Genomic DNA, 20,542 nt, shown 5'->3' on the forward strand with positions numbered 1-20,542 from the left:
AATTCTTAGCGGAGTTCTCACTCGCTGTCAAGCACACAGACATGCAACGCGCTGCTCCTCCCTCCTCCAGCCCCTCCCAACCCCATGTAAACAGAGAGGCTAGAGTCTAACGTTAGCTACCGTTACAAAATGACCCAGTCAACTATTCACTTTTAGTTTAATACAAGGCATTGTCCGTTATCTAGCCGGCTAGCTACTGATAGCTCCCGATATCAACAAATGCTCCAGCAAGTCTAGTAGTGCATAATACCTCCGTTGGATAGGTAGCTACCTAGTACACGTTAGCTCCAGTAGGGTCCAGCTGCAGCGCTGGAGAATCCTTGCTGGAGCTGGAGGCTACAGTATAGGGTCCAGCTGCAGCGCCGGAGAATCCTTGCTGGAGCTGGAGGCTACTCGAGTATACACACAGACAGTGAACATTTGCAGATAGCGAGCATTTTGACTTGTTGCGTGGTGGCGATGTCTCGCAGATAATACAACTACAAGTATGATTGTATAATATATATATTTTATAAAAAAAAAATTAAAAAAATTGGCTGGTAAGAAATATGCTTGGCGGATAGATTTTTCTCATCTACCAGCCACTGGCCGGTGAGTCAAAAAGTTAATTTCGCTCCCTGCATAGACAGTACTGCTACATCTATACATTTATGACATACCAGATTTGCAAATACAGTACTGTTTGTGATACAAAAAGAGTCCAGAAAAGAGAGTATATACATTTGACGTAGAAACTGTACAACGGTAGGTGGGGGGACTGTACATTGGAGGTGGTTGGGTGGGTGGGGGGGGGGAGGTTGGGTAGGAGGGGTGGGTGGGGGACAGTTGTAGTACAAGCAAAACTGTACATTGGAATATTGACAAGACCATACTTGGTCATTTACTGTACATTGGAGGGGGTTGGGTTATGACATTTACAGGGGCCAGTTTCGAATTGCAGTCTCCCGCAGGTGTTTTTTGAGAGTGTTTTTGAAAGTGGGTAGTGATTCACATTCATTTACAGCTTTGGGTAGGGCGTTCCACATTGATGTGGCATAATTGCGAAACGTGTTTAGTCCCTTGTTTGAGCCGAATCTGGGTTTAACATGATTTGTGGAGCTCCCTCTGGTGTTGTGATCGTGGTATTCACTGACCTTTGGGAAGTATTTTGACATGTACATGGGTACCTTGGTCGTGTAGTGTATCTTGTAGACCAGGCCCATTGCAAGTTGCTGTACTCTGTCGTCTACTCTAAGCCATCATAGGTTGTCAAAGTGGGCAGGGATGAGGTGGGTTCTAGGAGTAAGGTCAAGCAGTAGTCTGACCAGTTTGTTTTGAGATGTTTGTAATTTTGTTTTTAGCGCCTTTGAGGTGCTTTGGTACCATGCGGTGCAAGCATAGTCATAGTACCCTTGAATGAGTGCTCCTGCCAGAGTCTTCAGGGTATTCTTGTTTACCAGTGAGGAGATCCAGTACAAGAATCGAGTTTGTTGGTTGACTTTTTTTATTACATTGGATGCCATTTTGTCACAGGAAAGATTTGCCTCTAGGATGGAACCCAGGTAGGTAATATCTTCTTTCCTTGTGACAATATTGTCACCCACTGTAACTGAGAAGCAGTCGGTCTTGCTGAGTTTGTTATTTGAACCGAAGAGAATGGACTCTGTTTTGCCCATGTGTAATGATAGTTTGTTATCAGCGAGCCATATGTAGATTTTGCCTAGTTCTGAGCTGAGGGTTTTTTCAACCTGTAACTTGTTCTTGTCAGAGACCAGCAGGGCTGAGTCGTCCGCAAACAGGAACAAGTTGCAGTAACTGAGAAGCCATCGGTCTTGCTGAGTTTATTTGAACCGAAGAGAATGGACTCTGTTTTGCCCATGTGTAATGATAGTTTGTTATCGGAGAGTGCGCTGTTTTAAGTGAGCGTGTGTTATTGGATTGATTGAACATTTTATTAATGTCCGCCTTGTTTCGAATTGGTTATGCTTAGAGTTTATCTTTAGTAGTCTGGTCAGTTTGGGGCAAATATGGGGTCAAGGCTGAAAATCATGATTAACATTTGAGCCAATGTTTTTCTGTTCATTTAGGGTCCAATAAAGAAAAAAATGCAAGGAGCCCAAAAAATTAGGTAGGCGAAGTCTCTGAAACGACCACGCCCACTTTTTAGACCTGAAATTGTGTATCTTGGCTCCTGGAGGTCCCTTTTTTTTTCTCTGAATTGATCAGCGCCCAAGCCACTTCAGCCAAATCTGCTCATGAAGGCCATGCAGTTAGTTTGGGCCAAAGTTCTAAATCTACTCTCATGGGGCATACTAGTGTTTAGGTTGAGGCTTTGTTATAAGATGAGGACCCCAACAACCACCCAAGAAACAAAGCAAACCACTTGAAGTCCAAAAAAGCGTACATTTTTTTCTCCACTTTTTCTATTTTTCTCCCATCCCAATTCCACTGTGCCAATTCTTCCCTCCCCTGTCTTGAACATTGCTCGCATATGCCCCCCACTGGCCGATTGTAGGGAGGATAGAAGCCTTGCATCACATGTCCCCCCGATACACGAGGAGGCAGCCTGTCACATCTTTTCACCTGCCAGCGTGGACTCTCATTGGCGAGGTGTAACGTGTGGGAGGCTCACACTACCCCCGCCATTTCCTGTCTCTGCTGTGCAGGCGTCCCCAACTGACCTGTAGGAGTCGCTGTCCACAACGTCCAGATTACCACCCATCGACTTCCACCCGCTAACTCTGCCAATTGAGTTAGTATGACGGCTGGCCCAAGCCAGAGGCAACGCCGACAGCCAGAGTCGAACCCGGTGTCTCTTGCGTTGGTGACAAGCGCAATATCCGCTGCGCCACCCAGCCGCACCCAAAAAACTTGATTTGAACACATCACACATCCCATCACACAGGATTCAAACACTTGCTGAGGCATTTGGAATAAATGAGACATTTCATCCCCCTGCCAGCACAAGAACATGAGGTGCATTTATTAGATCTGCAGCTACACACCCTTGTTACTTGAGACAATGCGTCTCCTGCGGAAACTGTGCTCCACTTGACGAAGAGTTTCTCCCCATCGGTAGTCCATCCCCATTCAACAACTGGGGGACAAGGGAGTTGTAGAAGGCTGTTCCCCCACAGCCATCCTGCCTGGACTGTATCTCTCAACAGATGCTAGAAGTGCATCCTGGCTTGGGGGCAGGTCTCGCAGCTCATCTTTAACTGACTGCTTGAACAGCTGGAATCTGAGTCCATCTATACTTGCACAGTCGTACAGTCCAGCCTTGTTGTACCAGCTAATTACCCAGGGTTCAATAACTTCCATGCTGTTCTTAACAGTCTCAATACTAGGGCAGCAACTTAGTCCTCTCAATGCAGCAGTGAGCTCTGTCAACTTACTGTGGTTCATCCAGGCTTTGAATTGAGCATTCTTTGAGTGGCCAAAGAAGGCGCTCACAGAATCACAGCCACTGAAATAATGGAACACAGGCATGGCATCAGCCACATCTCCACCAAGCTTCTTGTGTGATTGAGTAGAACTGGCATTTGTCCCGAACAGCAAAGTCGATGAAGTTGCAAATCACAACATACTGACAGGAACTTTGTAGTGAACCCTAGTAGGATGGCAACTACATCGGAGTCGACTGTTCTAACCATAACTGACTTGATCCCCTTGTTTAGCATGTCCATCTCATGGCAAATGATGCGGTTGTTAGCCTCCTCAAGCATCTCTATGCGGTCATAAAGCTGGATCTCAACATTTTCGCCAACGTTTGCAAGGATCTTCCTGCCGTAGGTGATGCTGAACTCCTTGCTCCAGTTCCATGCATGTTCTTTAGCAATCCTGGCAAACATTAAATTCAGGGCTACCTTGTTGTCTTGATTAGACAGAAAACCTTCAAAGAATTGCTTAGATTCCGGCACGGTGTCATTCTCGCTGAAGGCCATCTGTGAACTACCTGCTGACCCCCGATTATTCCTTAATGTTCATAGTTCATAGGTAGAGGTCAGCCACAATGTCAATACGATTTGCTCACTTCTCATGACCAATCTTGGCAACGCTGTTCAACACCTTGATGACAAAGTCCCGGAATGTCATGCCTTTGGTGAGAGACTTCACCAGGATTCATACTTGCACAGATAGATCTATCACAAGTCCCTCTGAGGCTGTAGATTGAACTTATACTCCGATGTCCTTCAGGATTTGAGACTTTTGGCTGTGATAAATGTCTCCATCCTTTCTTGACAGGGCTTCTGGTAAACCTGTGATTGAAATGAATAGTTTTACCAAAACTAAATTAGCACTGTCAAATCAATTCACTTATAAAATGAATAATTGAACGTCACTGTATCGAGAATCTGGTAAGACGAAAGTTGCCTGCGTCTAAAACATTGAATAACTTTGAAATTATATCAACTAGATTTACCTGTGAATTCACCACCAAAGAGCCTCCTTGTCTCTGTTTCTCTTGATCTGTAGGCCTCCTTCAGCTTTGCAAAGGTTCCTTTAGGTGGCTTGATTGCAGGGCTAGCAAGCTGGACTTTTGCACCTGAACATGGGAGTTTCAGGGCATTTCGGGAGATTTTCGAACTAACATCCTTCTGAGCATATACAAATTGCTCCTGCACAAATTGGTCATGCTGTGTTTTGCCAACTGTAAAAACAAGGCTGGCATCTTTAGTTACCACATCTGGGAAGGGAATGGATGAGTTCAACCTCATGAACTGAGCTTGGTTGAAGGGGTTGGTAAGGATCCCCTGATACACCTTGAGAGTGTGGCTTGAAAACGTTTCCTTGAAGGAGTCCAGCATTTCTTTGTGTCTGTGTGCTAGATCTTGACCTTCAACCTCAGCTAGGTAGCACTAGATTTCGGGTAGGGCAAGTTCGAGTTTCCTGAAGAATTCCTGATCTTCCCGATTGATGATATCGACGTATCCAGTGTCAGACTTGATGACCTTTATATTATGCTCCTGCTTTTGATCATATGCAATCTTCGAAAATCGGTTACCTCTGGTGTTTACTGCGAAAGAGCCTGATATAAATTCCTTGAACAACTCTGGGTGTCTCCATTTGAGCTCTTTGATATCCTGAAGAAACACTGATGTCCATCTGGCATAGTGTGTAAGATAAAGTGCAAAGTAAAGAGGAATGAGCTGCTCAAGTGCACTGACCATCATGATGAAGTTGGCCTCCCGAAAGTATCTGATGAAGATAAGATCCTTCTTGATTGCTTCAAGGACATTGGTCCAGTAGTGAAACATGGGTCTGTTTTCATTGGCCACCCAATTGCTCCAAATCAAACTGTTGTCCTCTAGATGTTTTGCCTGGAATGCCTCGTCTCTCTTATTGGCCAGGACCACAGCCAGGATTTGAATGCAGTATCTAGCCTTCTTTATGGAATTCACATCACATACAGTAGTTGTCAGACCACTGATGTTCAGATTAGCTGAGGTTAAGATGGTATCCAGGCCAGTTCCTTTTATCAACTGGCCAACACAGACCAGAGAAACCTTCTCAAGGTGCAGGCCACCCATAAAAGCAAAGTATGAATGAGAAAACTCTTCTCCCATGATACGCGATACACCCAGAGCGGTTTTGAATTTCGGCCGTAGCCAAAACGGGCGTGGCGGAATGGCAGCGATTTTTCACAAATATCTGAAAAAGTTAAGGTTTTAGGGCATATGTTTGTTCATAACACTAATATAAATGTGGTGTTTCCGCAACTTTTGAGCCCAAAATCAACTCTCTGCGACCTTCAGGAGCCGAGATACAAAATTACAGGCCTAAAAAGACGTGGCCGTTTCAGGGACTTCGCCTAGCAAATTTTTTGGGCTCCTTGCATTTTTTTGTTTATCAGGCCCTAAATTAACAGAAAAACATTGGCTCAAATGTTAATCATTTTTTGCAGCCATTATGCCTAAACTGACCAGACTATAGAGCAGGGCGATAGACCACCAACCCTGATTCCAAACTCTAAGCATAACCGACTTCGAAAGAGGGCGACTTCCAAAGGGGGCCTAAGCACAGTGATGCGTTCCTCATGGGATGGGGTTGCACGCAGTGCAGCCAAAGTTTTGTGAGCAGAAGCGCGCGCACGCACATGCACGGATGTGCACGGCACGCGCGTGCACACAGTAATGCGCTGCACTTGCCAACTCGCTAAGTACCCACCTGGCCTACTTTGCATATCAATAGTGCCGGTCGTCAGGTGTGTTAAATACGTTCTCAGATACATTCACACAGAACTTGTGAATGAAATGTGTTACATTCCATTCGTAGAGGCAATTAGGCACTGTCTTTAGTCTGTGCTTAAACGAGGGAAAATGTATGCGCACGCGCCCGGGAGCGCGCGTCATTAGCGTGCGTGCAATACTGCCTAAGCATAACCAGTTAGAAACAAGGCAGACATTAATAACATTTTCAATCAATCAATCAATCAATCCAATAACACACGCTCACTTAAAACAGCGCACCCACCCAACCACCTCCAATGTACAGCCCCCCCCACCCACCCACCCAACCTACCCAACCTCCTCCAATGTACAGTTTTTACATCAAATGTATATACTCTCTTTTCTGGACTCTTTTTGTATCACAAACAGTACTGCATTTGCAAATCTGGTATGTCATAAATGTATAGATGTAGCCAGTGGTGCAGTGCTGGGCAACCGCGGTCAAACGGCGTTTGGGCTTCGAAGTGCGTGCATCCTATTATTATGCAAAGTCTAGGTGATAAGTGCCTAGACTTTGCATAATAATAGGATACCGTTTGGCCTCCGCCCATATTACGACTGCACCCCTGGATGTAGCAGTACTGTCTATCTGTATGTCATATATGTCCTGATGAATTGAAAATGGGGGACCCTGATGTAAACAAGACGAAAGTATTTCTCTGGTCTGCATCCCCTTAACAATTGTGTGTATTGAGCTGTACTGTATTGTACCCATTCTGAAATCTGTTAATAAAGTTTTCAATCAATCAATCAATCAAAGTAGGTTCGTGGCTGCCACAGGCTTGCCCAGTGAGAGAATTCTCCGGCGCTGCAGCTGGACCCTATTGCTCTAGTTTGCATTTGAAAGGCAGCTTCTTCCGCATTTCTACTTTAGGCAACTTTGTAAGCAGCTATATTACTGTGGATATCCACAACATTACACGACTAAAATGATCTCACGGGCTGTTTTCAAAGACGTGGCTCACCAATTCAAAGGATATTGCGCCTCTAGCCTTCCTGAGATCACAAGTGGCATTCTAGCGTTAGTCTTGTTATCCTGTGGTTTATTTGCGATCAAAACGTATTTCACTTTAACCCAGGACGTATTCAGTCTTGACGCGAGCGTGTTTTTGAACGGACATGTGCACAAGCTCCTCACATACTCCTACTACCACAAGACCAGTGTACAACTTCTTCTGAGCATCGGCGCTCTGGTGCTCCTCTGCGGGGGCGTGGAGAAGAGCGTCGGCACCGTGCGGTTCTTGTTCCTGTTCGTGCTGCTCTCGACCTGCACGGGCTTCTGGTTTGCCTTTGTGAGCGTCTTCCAGGATAACATCAGCACCACACGAAGCCACGTCGAGGGGTTTGTTCCCATAACTCTTGCCCTGGTGGCAGTGACTACTATGCACACTCGTATGGCCAAAGGTTACCTCTTTGGGGTCAGTTTTCCCACCATGGCTCTCCCGTGGGTGTTTCTCATCATCATAACACTCGTCATTCCCCACAGTGTGCTCCTCTGCAATGTCATTGCTATTTTGACCGGATGGATCTATGGCAAGGGATGGTTCTCCTTTCTGGAGATGTCCGAGGCCAGGGCTTCTGTTCTGGATAAGAAGATGCCTTTCAGACTGCTGAGGAACATCGGTGGCGTTCTGTATGTCCCAGCTTCCACAGAGGAGAGAAGGAAGACCCTCCATCCACCGATCAACCCGACCCCAGGCTCCTACCCGGTCCAAGCCTATGCTCCATTGTCCAGCATCAAGACTGAGACCCCATCCACGACGTATGAAGGCTGGCCCCACTCCACCTATGCTCCATCTAGTCCTGTCCAACATGGACATGGCCCAGCACAAGCGGATAGCTTTGGCCACAGCTGCAACCACAGTCATAGTCATGGACACGGGCATAGTCATAGTTCTGACCAGCTATAATTATGGTCATGTTTGCCCTGCAAAGTTCCACTTGGTTATTTTAAATATTCTCTCCTCAGACAAGCAATTTGTCCTGCATCTATTGCTCAAGTATGCCAGTCAGTGGTATTCCATCGAGGGGCACTACTACCAGAAACGAATTCTTGCACATTTAATTCAATTTAGCCTTCTTGGATTTTTTTTGCCTGCATCAATATTCCTGGTTGATATGCATAAGACAGGCTCTAAATGTTGAGGGTTAATGCTTTACAGATTTTATATGCATATTTATTTATACTTATCTTGCATCTTTTGTATTTTGTGTGTGTGAATAGGCAGCCATGCACAACTATGCAATTTGAATCTTTACAACACTCTTTGGGGGGCAGGGTACTTGTATAGTCCTGCTCTTCTTTCCATTTTTACCTTTGTAACTTTTTTGCTGCTGTAAAATAGTCTACTTTTGCTTTTGTTAGAGAAATATAGCATATCATCTTGTGCATAATATATCTCTGAATATTCAGTCTCACTAGAGATGGGTATTACAGCTTTGGAATTTAACTGCAGAAGAAGGTATTACTAAGATGTTGGAAGCAGTCCCTTCTTTTGAAGAGTGGACAGGGTCTATGTTGAGTGGGCCGGCTTTGACATATTTAAAGGAACACTAACATTATGGGAAATGTGCTCAGTCTTTTTCAGAGTCTGACAAGAAGATGGATACCAATGTCCTCTGTGCGTTTGGTAGAAAGCTATTTGGCTGCAAGCTAGCCTAGCTTAGCCTAGCTGTTGGCCAAAACACCTCTCCTGGGGTTTTATGCCATGTATATATTTTCTGTTAGTATCTCTGGGTAACAGTACACTGTATATTTGCATATTGTATATGTCACAAATGTAACAGTACTATATACCTGTATGTCATGTATGTGCCTATGCCATAAAGGCCATGACATTGTTATGTATGTTGTGTATGTCATAAATGTCACTATGAATTGAAAATGGGGGACCCTGATGTAAACAAGACAAAAGTCTTTCTCTGGTCTGCATCCCCTTAACAATTGTGTGTATTGAGCCGTACTGTATTGTACCCATTCTGCAATCTGTTAAATAACGTTTTCATTCATTCAGGCTAGTGGTCTGTATCCACTTCCATTAATTTGTGCTAAGCTAGGCTAGCTTGCAGCCAGACAGGCTTCTACTGAATGCACAGAGAGGAAATTGGTCTTGTCTGATTCTGGAGAAGACAGTAAGTGCATTTCCCATAATGTTTGTGTGTTCCTTTAAGCTACTTAGGTTGGTTATTAGTTTATTTGAATCCCAATTGAATATAGGTATTGGCCCATTTGAATGGCTCAGCCATTACAGGAGTCTGTCTGCCTTCTATTACATCAACAGGAAAGGCTTAGGGTTGGAAATTACATTATTACTGTGTTAGGTTAGGTATGTTATGTGTTCTTTATGCAATTTCGTTTTCAGGATTTAATGTGTAAAACAGGCTCTGAATGTTTTGCAGCTTTTACATTAATTAGTGTACTGTATATATATATAAAATTATATACATTTACATTTAGCTGACACTTTTATCCAAAGTGACTTACATGTTCTGTACGACAAGTCATCAGGAAGGGCACAACTCTATCAGCTGAGTAACAATGTATATATGCCTTTTTTATCTTTTGTATTGTGTTTCTACAATTACTGAGATTTCAATAAACAATTGGGCCACTTCTTGGCCTTGCTGTGTAGAAAAAAATACTTCATAACTTCTTCCTGCTGTACTGTCGCCTAATCCACAAATTATCAAATGTGCCTCATGCCATTTGAAAGCTTTAGTGGGACCAGGATTGGGTAGTAATGTATTACATGTACCTTGATTACAGTAAATACAAAAATGTGGTAATCAGTTAGTTACTCAGAAAAACCATAATCAGATTAGATACTTTTGAAAAACTAGTGATTAGCCTTCATGTTGGATTGCATATACAATTTTAATCATGCACCTTTTTGGTTCATGACCCCTAAAAACAGAAATGCCTGTTTGTGATCCGCCTACATAGTCAAGCATAGAAAGAATGGTGAACTGTGAGACAATGATTTATATTTAAAATGTTCATTAATTTGAAACTATAAATTCTCTACCATAAAAGTTATTCCCCATACACAAAAATGCTAAATTAGTCATGTTGGAGCAATGTGGTTTAATTGACTCATCGCAAACATTCATACAATTTCAAGTTACTTGCGACTAAAACAACCAATGGACATAGTATGTACAGTAGAATCCGCGATCCCAGCCAGGTAAACGTGACTCAATCCTCCCATGTGTCCCCATACATGTTCTTCTTTGCTGCAATAAAAAAGAGAAGGGACTGTAAGAGTGACTAACATCTGTTGTTGCAAGGACCCAACCTATACTGAGAGCAATGTCACAAATTAAATGTTTGTGTTCAGATCCTCCCTTGTAAAATGATCCTTGTACCTGGCATGCAGATGTCCAAAAGGGAAAATGTGTTGTTGAATTGATTGATTGAAAAATGTATTAACAGATTGCAGAATGGGTACAGTACAGTACAGCTCAATACATACAATTGTTAAGAGGATGCAGACCTGAGAAAGACTTTCGTCTTGTTTCCATCAGGGTCCCCCATTTTCAATTCATCATATGACACACATGACATACAGATAGACAGTACTGCTACATCTATACATTTATGACATACCAGATTTTCAAATACAGTACTGTTTGTGATACTAAAAAAATCCAGAAGAAGAGTATATACATTTGACATAGAAACTGTGCATTGGGGGAGGTTGGGTAGGTGGGGTGGGGCTGTACATTGGAGGGGGGGGACACACTGTACATTGGAATACTGACATACATTTGACATGGAAACTGTACATTGTCATAAATATAATCCAAAAACAGCCCATGTGTAGTCAGCCCTACAAAGGCAAATGGCAGTAACTTGTGTGAATGGTGAAACAAGAGAAATAATGACATCAATGTTTATCCCCTCTCTCTTTCTCTCTGACTGCACGTCATTGTTGGTACAAAAGTAGATAGTACAGTAGTACAGTATTATTTAGTATCATTATATAGTACCAACTAATGTACTGAGAATACATTTGAGACGGGAGATAGCATTTGAATACATTTTGCTCTGTTCCAGTATTTGCGACTGTTTTATGCTTTGGCCGCTCACAGTCTGTGTTCAGTGCAGGTCTCTCTGACTCCCTCTCAGGTGTTGGTTTGAGCAACGTCTCCGCTTTCTGGGTGAGCGTGACCTCGTAGTTCTCCCTGTTCTTGGTTCTCAGGTCCTCGTAGAGGATGGGCCTCCTCCTGGGCTCCTCCTCCTCCACCACATATGATTGGGCTAGAAGGGACGGGGAGAGGGTACAAGGCTCAATCCCATTGGCTGGAATTGGGGGCTCAGACTTCGAAGCACATTCCCATTAACCCTTTCACCACCTCAGTACCAAAGGGTTAACCCTTTCACTGCAACAACACAGAAGGTTAACCCTTTCACTGTCACCTGACAAAGTGTTAACCCTTTCACAACCACACTACAGAAGGTCAACCCTTTCACTACCACACTTACAGACGGTTAACCGATATGATATTCTTTATTCTATTGACATACAGCTTGCCATTTCATTTTACATAATGTATATGCATAACCTGTGGCTTTATTATCATCCCATATACACAATTTCCTGTAGTTCTGTCCACTCAATACATTTTTACAACAACATTCTGATAGTGTACTGCACAGATGATTCTGCTGATTCAGAGGGGGAGGGGCTGTTCCAAATACTCTCCCTACTGGAACCATTTTACCCTCTTGGGCTCCTGAAATTCCAGTTATTTTCAACCCTATTTTGCTACTGTCTTCTGGAATCATACTGATACATTTCGACCAAACCACTATTGAGCAAGTTTTGTATTTCTGGGCAAGGTCATTGTTGTTCAATGTTGCTGCTGTGAGCTCAGTTTCTTAAAAACATTTAGACACTAAGATCAGCGTTGTCCACTGGCTTATAGAGGAAGGAAGAAAGATTATTAGCATTATTATTATTATAATTATTATGTTCTACTCTTATTATTATTACTATTATGATCGTTTGTCCTGCCTGTACCTCACTTCCCCCTCCCCTATGCTGCTATGCCACCTGAATTTTCCCAAGGGGATTAAAAAAAAAAAACACTTGACTTGATGCACTTCATGTTAACATGTTTTTGATGGTCGTCTACATTAACACACCTGGAGGGTTGAAGTCATCTACCCTGCTTGTCTGGGGTGGCTCTGTGTCGTATCCGTGCCCAAAGTCCCCGGGAGTGGGAGAGATCTGGGAATCGGACTCCGCTGGCAGGAACATGTTGTCAAATGATTGGCTGTCTGGGTCACTCAGCTCAGACTGCGGGCCCATGGAACTAGGAGAAAGAACATAATGAGTAATCAGTAATTCAGTAATCTGAAAGGCTTATGAGAGAGTAAGGTGAAAGGGAGGAAGACTTGAGTTCAACTAACACAACCCCTCCTCACACTACGGTGGCTAATTTAAGCATTACATCACGCGCAGGAGTGTGTTATAGGAATTAGATCATGCCTAGGGGTGGTTGTTAGGCCCGACGCACAGCGGAGGGTTGTTAGACCCCCCTAGGCATGATCTAATTCCTATAACACACGACTACAAGTGATGTAATGTCTTTTATACAATGGTGGAATTCACCCAACCTTATTGCTATAGAATAAACACACAGTAATTGAAGCATAATGGAGATTTATTCACAACCATCCGCAGAAAAAGTAGGTAAAAAAGAGAAAAAAAGTTGCCTCCGTGTCTAGAAGCAGAGGGAGGTGCGGTGCTTCAAAGCATGCCACCTAACAACAAACTTCATATAAATCCCGCAATGTATTATTGTTTTGACAATGGGTCATGACAAACCAATTACATAATCCAACATTGTGTAAACAACTAACATTCCAGTTAACTATCTTTTTAAAATGATTCGTTACGAATATATCCATATATATCCGGGACACCCAGTGAAATCGCTTCGTGCAACAGTGTCCTTTTGCAGAGGGAGGTTGCTACAAAGCATGCAATCTAACTACAAACTTCATATAAAACTCTGCTATAGAGCCACACTCCGTTATGCACAAGTTTACAGACATACATGACATACAGATAGACAGTACTGCTACATCTATACATTTATGACATACCAGATTTACAAATACAGTACTGTTTTTGTAGGGTGATTATGGTTTATTTACATTGAGGTTCTGGGGTCACGTGGAGTGTGTTATACGAAATACCCCCCCCCCCCCCTCCACCCCACCTACCAATCTCCTACCTACCAACCTCCTCCAATGTACAGTTTCTTCGTCAAATGTATATACTCTTCTTGCATCACAAACAGTACTGTATTTGTAAATCTGGTATGTCATAAATGTATAGATGTAGCAGTACTGTCTATCTGTATGTCATGTATGTCATATATGTTATGATGCATTGAAAATGGGGGACCCTGATGTAAACAAGACGAAAGTCTTTCTCTGGTCTGCATCCCCTTAACAATTGTGTGTATTGAGCTGTACTGTATTGTACCCATTCTGCAATCCGTTAATAACATTTTCAATCAATCAATCAAACAACAACCGGACCGGTAACATCACTGTGCTTCTTAAACAATGATTGGTGTAAATCGTGTCGGTGCCCACGGCTTTACATATTCGGGGTAACATCATACATGTACATAGATCAACATGTACAATGATAAGTTCGTTTGTCAAAGTATTTTTTCCTTCTCCGGCTTCTCCGGTTGTATAAGTTTCCACACTTATATTATTCAATGAGACTGCCAGCCAGATTTTGCGCGACGGACAGAGAGCACTCAGCCTCAGAACCACCCGCGATTTATATTTTGTTTTACAATAGGTCATGACAAACCAATTACATAATCAAACATTGTGTAAACAACTAACATATTCCAGGTGAATGTATCTTTTTTGAATGAGTCGTTATGACGCAATCAATACATCCATTCATAAAGATTATTGTCCGCCATCTTGGTTTCATTTGGAAAAGACGAATGGCGGATTCATTAGAAAGAAAAGTAATTCGGTTGTGGGTGGGTTCTGGGGTCACGTGGAGTGTCTTATACTAAATAACAACCGGCAACTTCACTGTTTCAGCCAATCAGAATCACGAAATTTGCATGCCATTGTATAATCGATCACACAAATGGCCCCTCCACACCACCAAAACTGAACTGAAACCATGACCCAAAAACGAGGTACATATTGAACCGAGGCCTAACTGTATTGTTGCATCCCTAGTAGTGTGTGTATATGTGTGTTACTGACTGTACAGCTGGTTTTCCTGTCCTCTGTCTCAGGGCATCTCCCAATGGTGAGTTTTTCAGCTTCTTAAACTTTTCCTCGCACACCCGCATGTACGACAATCTCCCGGCAAGGTAGCCACAGAAGCCGGCAACTGGAAAGACAAATATTACATACACACTTTGACTGTCAAAATAACCCTGAAAATTAAACCGTCTTGGATGCTATACAAGTATATAACTACCTTGAAAAGGGAGACTTACAGACAACTTTGCGGAGAGACCCGTACTTTCCAGACGCAGAGAGAATTCCTATAGAAAGATACAGGAGGAATCTAAGAATTATAATGGCTTTTGGAGTAGGCCTCCCTTCTAAATGCATTTTTGTTTCCCCTCATGTTTTTGATATTTGGATGGACACTATTTCAAAAGCCACAATTTCCAATCTGGCTGACCGACGGTGCTTTCACATAGGACACGGATCTGAGCTGCCGTTGAGAGCACTGGGTTCAGCGCACATCTCACTACAGTAGATCTCACGGAGGAGAGAGCAAAATGGGCAGGGTTTTCAGGAGAAGAGTAGAACGATAATAACATGTACATTGCATTGGTCAAACATACCGGGCATTTGGTTTGAAATCGGGAAATTGTGATAGTATGATAGTATCAACGTTCCCTCCTCTGCCTGGATGGATGCCTTTCAAGTCTATTGTTCTATTGGTGTTAGAGCCAAATGTATGATTTTGAAATTAACTATTATGAATTATTAATGTTTATTATTGGTATGAATGAAGTCATGACTTATATAAATAATGGGTTTTGTGATCATGTATTGTTGTGATTATTATATTTTTGATAAGCTAATTATGGAGATGCCAATTGGGATGCATGTGGCTAATTTGGGGAAACAGGCATCAGGTGTTTAAAATGGGCTGGCCATCACACAGCCAGTGTTCTAAAAATGTTTGGTATGTGGCGACATGTTTTTTTTTTACCGCTGCAGAGCAGCCTATGTTTTTGATTGATTGATTCATATTGTAAGATATACATTTCCTAAATTTCATTGTGGGGATTATTGGAATCCGAAGATCTGCAAGGAAAATCTGAAAGGAAAATAAATGGCATATAAAATCCGATCTCCAGAGTGCTGCTATCTGAGCGTGTCAACCAAGTGCATACCAGTATAACCAGAAGGCGCATTTACGTTGAACAAGGACTGCATCTTTAATTGGAGTCACATGAATTTGACAGCATGCAGTGCTCAAAGTTCAACCTAGGTGAACTGGGCGCTCTCTCGCCAATTGGATGCTAACTGTCATTTTTCTGTAAGGGCCAAAAGTATCATTCTAGCATCCATAGGGGTCGCTCTGTGGTTGCTCTAACTTGCTGTAAAAGTCCTACTACTTTGTGTACTGTTACAGTTTAGTTGTCATTTGGTGATTAATGGTCTTAGTTTTTCACTATTAAATTTTGTGGCACAACATTTTAAGCTGATAGGCACACGGAAGATGTCAGAAGACACAAAGTGTCAAAGATAAGCTTCAGGGTTATCTACCTAGTCTGATACATGCCACTCTCTGCCACTTTTTCAGAGTATAAATGGTACTTGTCCTGACTTCCATGCATTCCTGTATATAGAGTGTCACCAGGAAACCTGCATCACCCGGTATCATCCTAGTATTGTGCCACAAAAGTTCCTATTGTGAAAAGACTAGGCAATGGAGCATGGACTCAACAAACCACCCCTAGAGCATAGGTGAGCTAAATTGAAAGCTGTGGCTTTGGAACAGTGTCATCCAAATATCACCAAAGGCACTGCTGGCAGTTACATCGTTGATGATGTGTTACCTTTAACAACCAGGGCCTGAGTGACAGCCATGCTGGTCAGTGAGAAGGGTACACCTACAGGTAAGAGAAGGAATGGAGAGACAGACATGTCAGAATCACCTGAAGAAACATGCTTGAAACATGAGTGCTTGCCACTTTAGTATGTCATCATGGTTATTTTATTCAGTTTCAGATAGAACAGATGAATGAATGAATGAAAAATAACAGATTGCAGAATGGGTACAATACAGTATATTGATGAATATGATTAATTGAAAATGGGGGAGATTGATTGATTGATAACTTTATTAACAGATTGTTAAGGGGATGCAGACCAGAGAGACTTTCGTCTTGTTTACATTAGGGTCCCCCATTTTCAATTCACCATAACATATATGACATACACGACATACAGATACAGTACTGCTACATCTATACATTTATGACATACCAGATTTGCAAATAGAGTACTGTTTGTGATACAAAAAGAGTCTAAAAAAGAGTATACATTTGACGTAGAAACTGTACATCGTTTCTTGAGCCTGATGTAAACAAGACGAAAGTCTTTCTCTGGTCTGCATCCCCTTAACAATTGTGTGTATTGAGCCACTGTATTGTACCCATTCTGCAATCTGTTAATACAATGTTCAATCAATCAATCAAGTACGGCTCAATACACACAATTGTTAAGGGGTTGCAGACCAGAGAAAGAAGTTTGTCTTGTTTACACCAGGGACCCCCATTTTCAATTCATAGTCAAGATACAATAGAGTTTGTGTGCATGTGTGTGTGAGAGAGAGAACGAGGGAGCCTAACTTACACCTGGACCAAAAGCTCTCCCGGTAGCATTCTTTCATGACCCTTTGCTCATCTTCCGTCAGAATGTACCGCGGCTGCTCCGCGACCGACGAGTCCGACATCCCCTGTCAACACGCACACATTGATACATGTTACATGAGACTAGTTAATAACAAGTCCCAGCAAAGACATTGTCTAACGTTAGCAGGCAAAGTGACTGTTGCAGGCAAGGCGACATCGGGACTACAATTCTACAGTTAACATCAGTAGGAATTTAAGGTTAGCTAGTTCAGATTGACTTGCTAATTAATGGGCAATATTTACCCGTGGTCCGTCTTGACGTTCCTCCGTAAAAGCTGTGGTGACGATGTCAGCTCCCATTTATGCTTTCAAACCATGTGAATTAAAGTTTAAGTGTACGCCACACTTCGGACTGAGCTACTAAACATTTTGGTACAATGTCATAGCAAAAACGGCCGTGACCCGGAAACAAATGAGACATTTGTAAACTAGCTAATGTTAGCCATAGATATATATACAAACATTAGATGACTCACCCGCGCTGCTGGCCAACGGAGACCGACCGGCGTTGCCACAAGGCGGCCATCTTGCTGCAGGGCAGCACACCCACTCATAACATGAACGTATAGTGCACTGCATGTACTATTGAAATAACCATAGCGTGCTAAAATTTCAAACGTTTGTTAAAAATGTCAGAGATGTAGTTATCATACTGCATACTTCCATGCATGTCCATACTTATATGGACTTTCATATAAAAAAATGTAATACAAATTATTCCAAGCAAGAATCATAGCCACGTTAATAACATTTGTACAGTTCGTAAATCTGTCAAGATTTCAGCGAGTTCAGCGAGTATTTTTGTTTGTGCAGATCATTCACCATAACAGAATAGTCCACCTAAGCAAGATGGCCGCCCGTGAACTAGGCTGGAGACTCCGCCTTGAGCCATCTAGTGTTTATATATATATCTATGATGTTAGCTAGCTAGGGTCAGGAAAACCTTTATTATTTATTTCAGAGCTATACAAGTACGTCTATTCTTACATCCTATATATTGTATTTATTTTTCAAAACATAATGCAAGATAGTTAGCTAATCGGATGAGTGTCCAAAAAGTGGACTGCATTTTTATATGAAGGGAGCTTTTATTTTGGAAAGTTATCACTCCACATGGGTCATACCATGGGTCATACAAGGACGGTGCAGCTTTTAAGTATGGCAAGTCTGTGAGGGGAGGTACGGGTATAGGTATATACTATATATAGGTACTAAGAAAATATTAATATTTCAAATGTCCATCTTCTGTGGCCTGTTGCTTCTATTGTTTGTTTATTTTTACATAATATGAACCCCTCTCCTTCCAATGATTTCTTTTGAGGTATGATGAACAATGAATGTCAGTGTGAATATGGGTACAGGCTATTGATGTGCATTAGACTAAAGCTGTATTTGGCTGGCTGTGTCTGTCCTATGCTTTTCTTATTAGATTAGATTCCAATTTATTGTCATTATACAGCACAAGTACAGTACAATGAAAATAAATATACAATGCACAGGTGATTAAACTGGGTATAAAATATATAAATGAGTACTAATGAGTAGTGCTAATTAGATGTATGTACAGAGTTGTGGTATTAATATGTTATCGTGGCACAGTGTTCAGGGAGATGACAGCTGAGGGAAAGAAGCTGTTCCTGAGACTGCTTGTCTTGGAGCGGAGGTTCCTGTAGCGTCTCCCAGAGGGGAGGAGGGCAAACAATGCTGACAATCCTTGACAATGCTGCGTGCCTTCCTCAGACACTGTTTGTGATGGATAGTGTTGACAGAATCTGGCTATGGGGCGACAATAATGTGGTCAAGAGGCATGGTTTCTATCTTTAGCCTTTGGCATGGTTTATTCATTCACATGGTATGAGCAGCAGCACATGAGTTCTCCTCTCACTGAGAGGCTGGTGGAGAAAGAGGTAGAGGGGGAGGAGACATCTCTTTTTATACTCGCCACCTGGTGGTATCATGAGTGGCTCCGCTTAGAGCGCCCTCTAGTGGAAACAGTTATATATATGCATGTTACACCCGCTAAGTTCCTAGCTTTAAGAAAGACACAAGAGTGTAGGTTAATTTAACAATAGTATTTATTACATAAAAAGGGGTGGACAAAAATACTATAAGCCCACTTCAACCTCATGTCAGGAACCCCAATCAGCCTTGACCGGGCAGGGTTTGATTCACGGCAACCTGGTGATACTTCACACAATGAAGGAGAACGATATCAAATGTCAATAAATAGCACTTCACACAATGAAGGAAACTTTATCACACATCAATAAATACCACTTCAAGAACTGTATAAAAAGAGATATCAAACTTCTCACAATGAAGTAAACGGATATCATACCACTCAGTGATTCAACTTTATCAAACATTGGCACACGTGTGCATAACCACGGCATCCATATAATAATGGCACACTAGGCCTGCCCGTATTCACGTCTGAGAGAGGTACCTGGTACATGGGTTGGTGTTATGGTGGGGGGGGGAAACGGACACACAAATAAACAAACAAACGTAGATAAAGAAAACTAATCCGATCCCAAGGGCAAGACGAAATTCTTTTTGCCCGTCTACCGGCCCACTGGCCCGGGCGGATTAGACATAATCATAACTACCAAACAATAACTAAAAACGTGTTTCACGACAAGAGCAGCTGGACCACTGGTGCTCTGCCGGGAAACAAACACAACAGTATTAAAACACTTTATTATTAAAACAATAACACACATAATTATTAGACAACATTACATGCTAAAACAAAGTGCTACATTAAAATACCTGGTCCGTCGGTGGTCCTATTATCCTACCGACTACCTTCAATCCCGCTGGGAACCAGGCAAGTGATCTGGAACAAACACTCCATGTCACACCTATTGCACAGCACATATTAAAACCCGCTATTCCTAAACCATAATACTACCAATGCCTACCTTAGTGTGTAATGCTTGTTCCTGCATCCCGGAGTGAGGTGTGCACCTACCTCACTGCACCGGCCGCAACAAACAATTCCAACTAACGTTCCTCCCGCAGGTAGCCCCCTATAACGGAACCTGGCTCATTGAGGCCCCTCCTCCTTTCTCATTAATGCCACCCGCCACATGCAGTTAGACAGTTACTAGCAATCCTACATAGAACCTCTAACTTTAACAGATAGACTCAATTGCAGGGAGTGATGTACCGGTCAGAGGCAGTGCAGTTGCCGTACCAGACTGTGATGCAGTTGGTGAGTATGCTTTCTATGGTGCACCAGTAAAGGTTTACCAGAATCTGAGGAGACTTTAGAGGTGGGCTTTACTACACAATGTTTTAGGAAAGGCTACTTAGTTTATCTGATTTTAATCATTTCAGTTCATCCTAAAGGACTGAACTTACACCAGTGTTTTTTGTTTTGCTTTGTTTGT

At 42.4% G+C, this 20,542-nt stretch overlaps 2 protein-coding genes across 2 annotated transcripts; one reads left to right on the forward strand and one right to left on the reverse strand.

Annotated features, from left to right (window-relative positions):
• The first annotated feature begins 7,090 nt into the window (after positions 1 to 7,090).
• Positions 7,091 to 9,898, forward strand: rhbdd2 (rhomboid domain containing 2). The gene has a single exon (XM_084319149.1). It carries the CDS (start codon positions 7,139 to 7,141, stop codon positions 8,117 to 8,119), a length of 981 nt encoding a protein of 326 aa, XP_084175275.1. The 5' UTR covers positions 7,091 to 7,138; the 3' UTR covers positions 8,120 to 9,898.
• A 137-nt stretch (positions 9,899 to 10,035) lies between these two features.
• On the reverse strand, positions 10,036 to 17,537 carry LOC311232370 (OCIA domain-containing protein 1-like). The gene is made up of 8 exons (XM_084319150.1): positions 17,391 to 17,537; positions 17,089 to 17,191; positions 16,290 to 16,343; positions 14,706 to 14,753; positions 14,467 to 14,596; positions 12,358 to 12,527; positions 11,299 to 11,469; positions 10,036 to 10,442 (listed from the first exon to the last, which is right to left on the reverse strand). The coding sequence occupies exons 1-8, from the start codon at positions 17,445 to 17,447 to the stop codon at positions 10,405 to 10,407; spliced, it is 771 nt and encodes a 256-aa protein (XP_084175276.1). The 5' UTR covers positions 17,448 to 17,537; the 3' UTR covers positions 10,036 to 10,404.
• Positions 17,538 to 20,542: the final 3,005 nt, after the last annotated feature.

Source organism: Notolepis coatsorum (genome assembly GCF_963971535.1).
Source record: "Notolepis coatsorum genome assembly, chromosome: 7".
Taxonomy (NCBI): domain Eukaryota; kingdom Metazoa; phylum Chordata; class Actinopteri; order Aulopiformes; family Paralepididae; genus Notolepis; species Notolepis coatsorum.

Coding starts and splice junctions, on each gene's coding strand:
- rhbdd2 (XM_084319149.1), top strand. CDS start 7,139: ATGATCTCACGGGCTGTTTTCAAAGACGTGGCTCACCAATTCAAAGGA.
- LOC311232370 (XM_084319150.1), bottom strand. CDS start 17,447: ATGGGAGCTGACATCGTCACCACAGCTTTTACGGAGGAACGTCAAGAC. Junction 14,754..16,289: donor TCAGGCCCTGGTTGTTAAAG/GTAACACATCAT, acceptor ATCTTTCTATAG/GAATTCTCTCTGCGTCTGGA. Junction 10,443..11,298: donor ACCTGCACTGAACACAGACT/GTGAGCGGCCAA, acceptor TTTTTATTGCAG/CAAAGAAGAACATGTATGGG.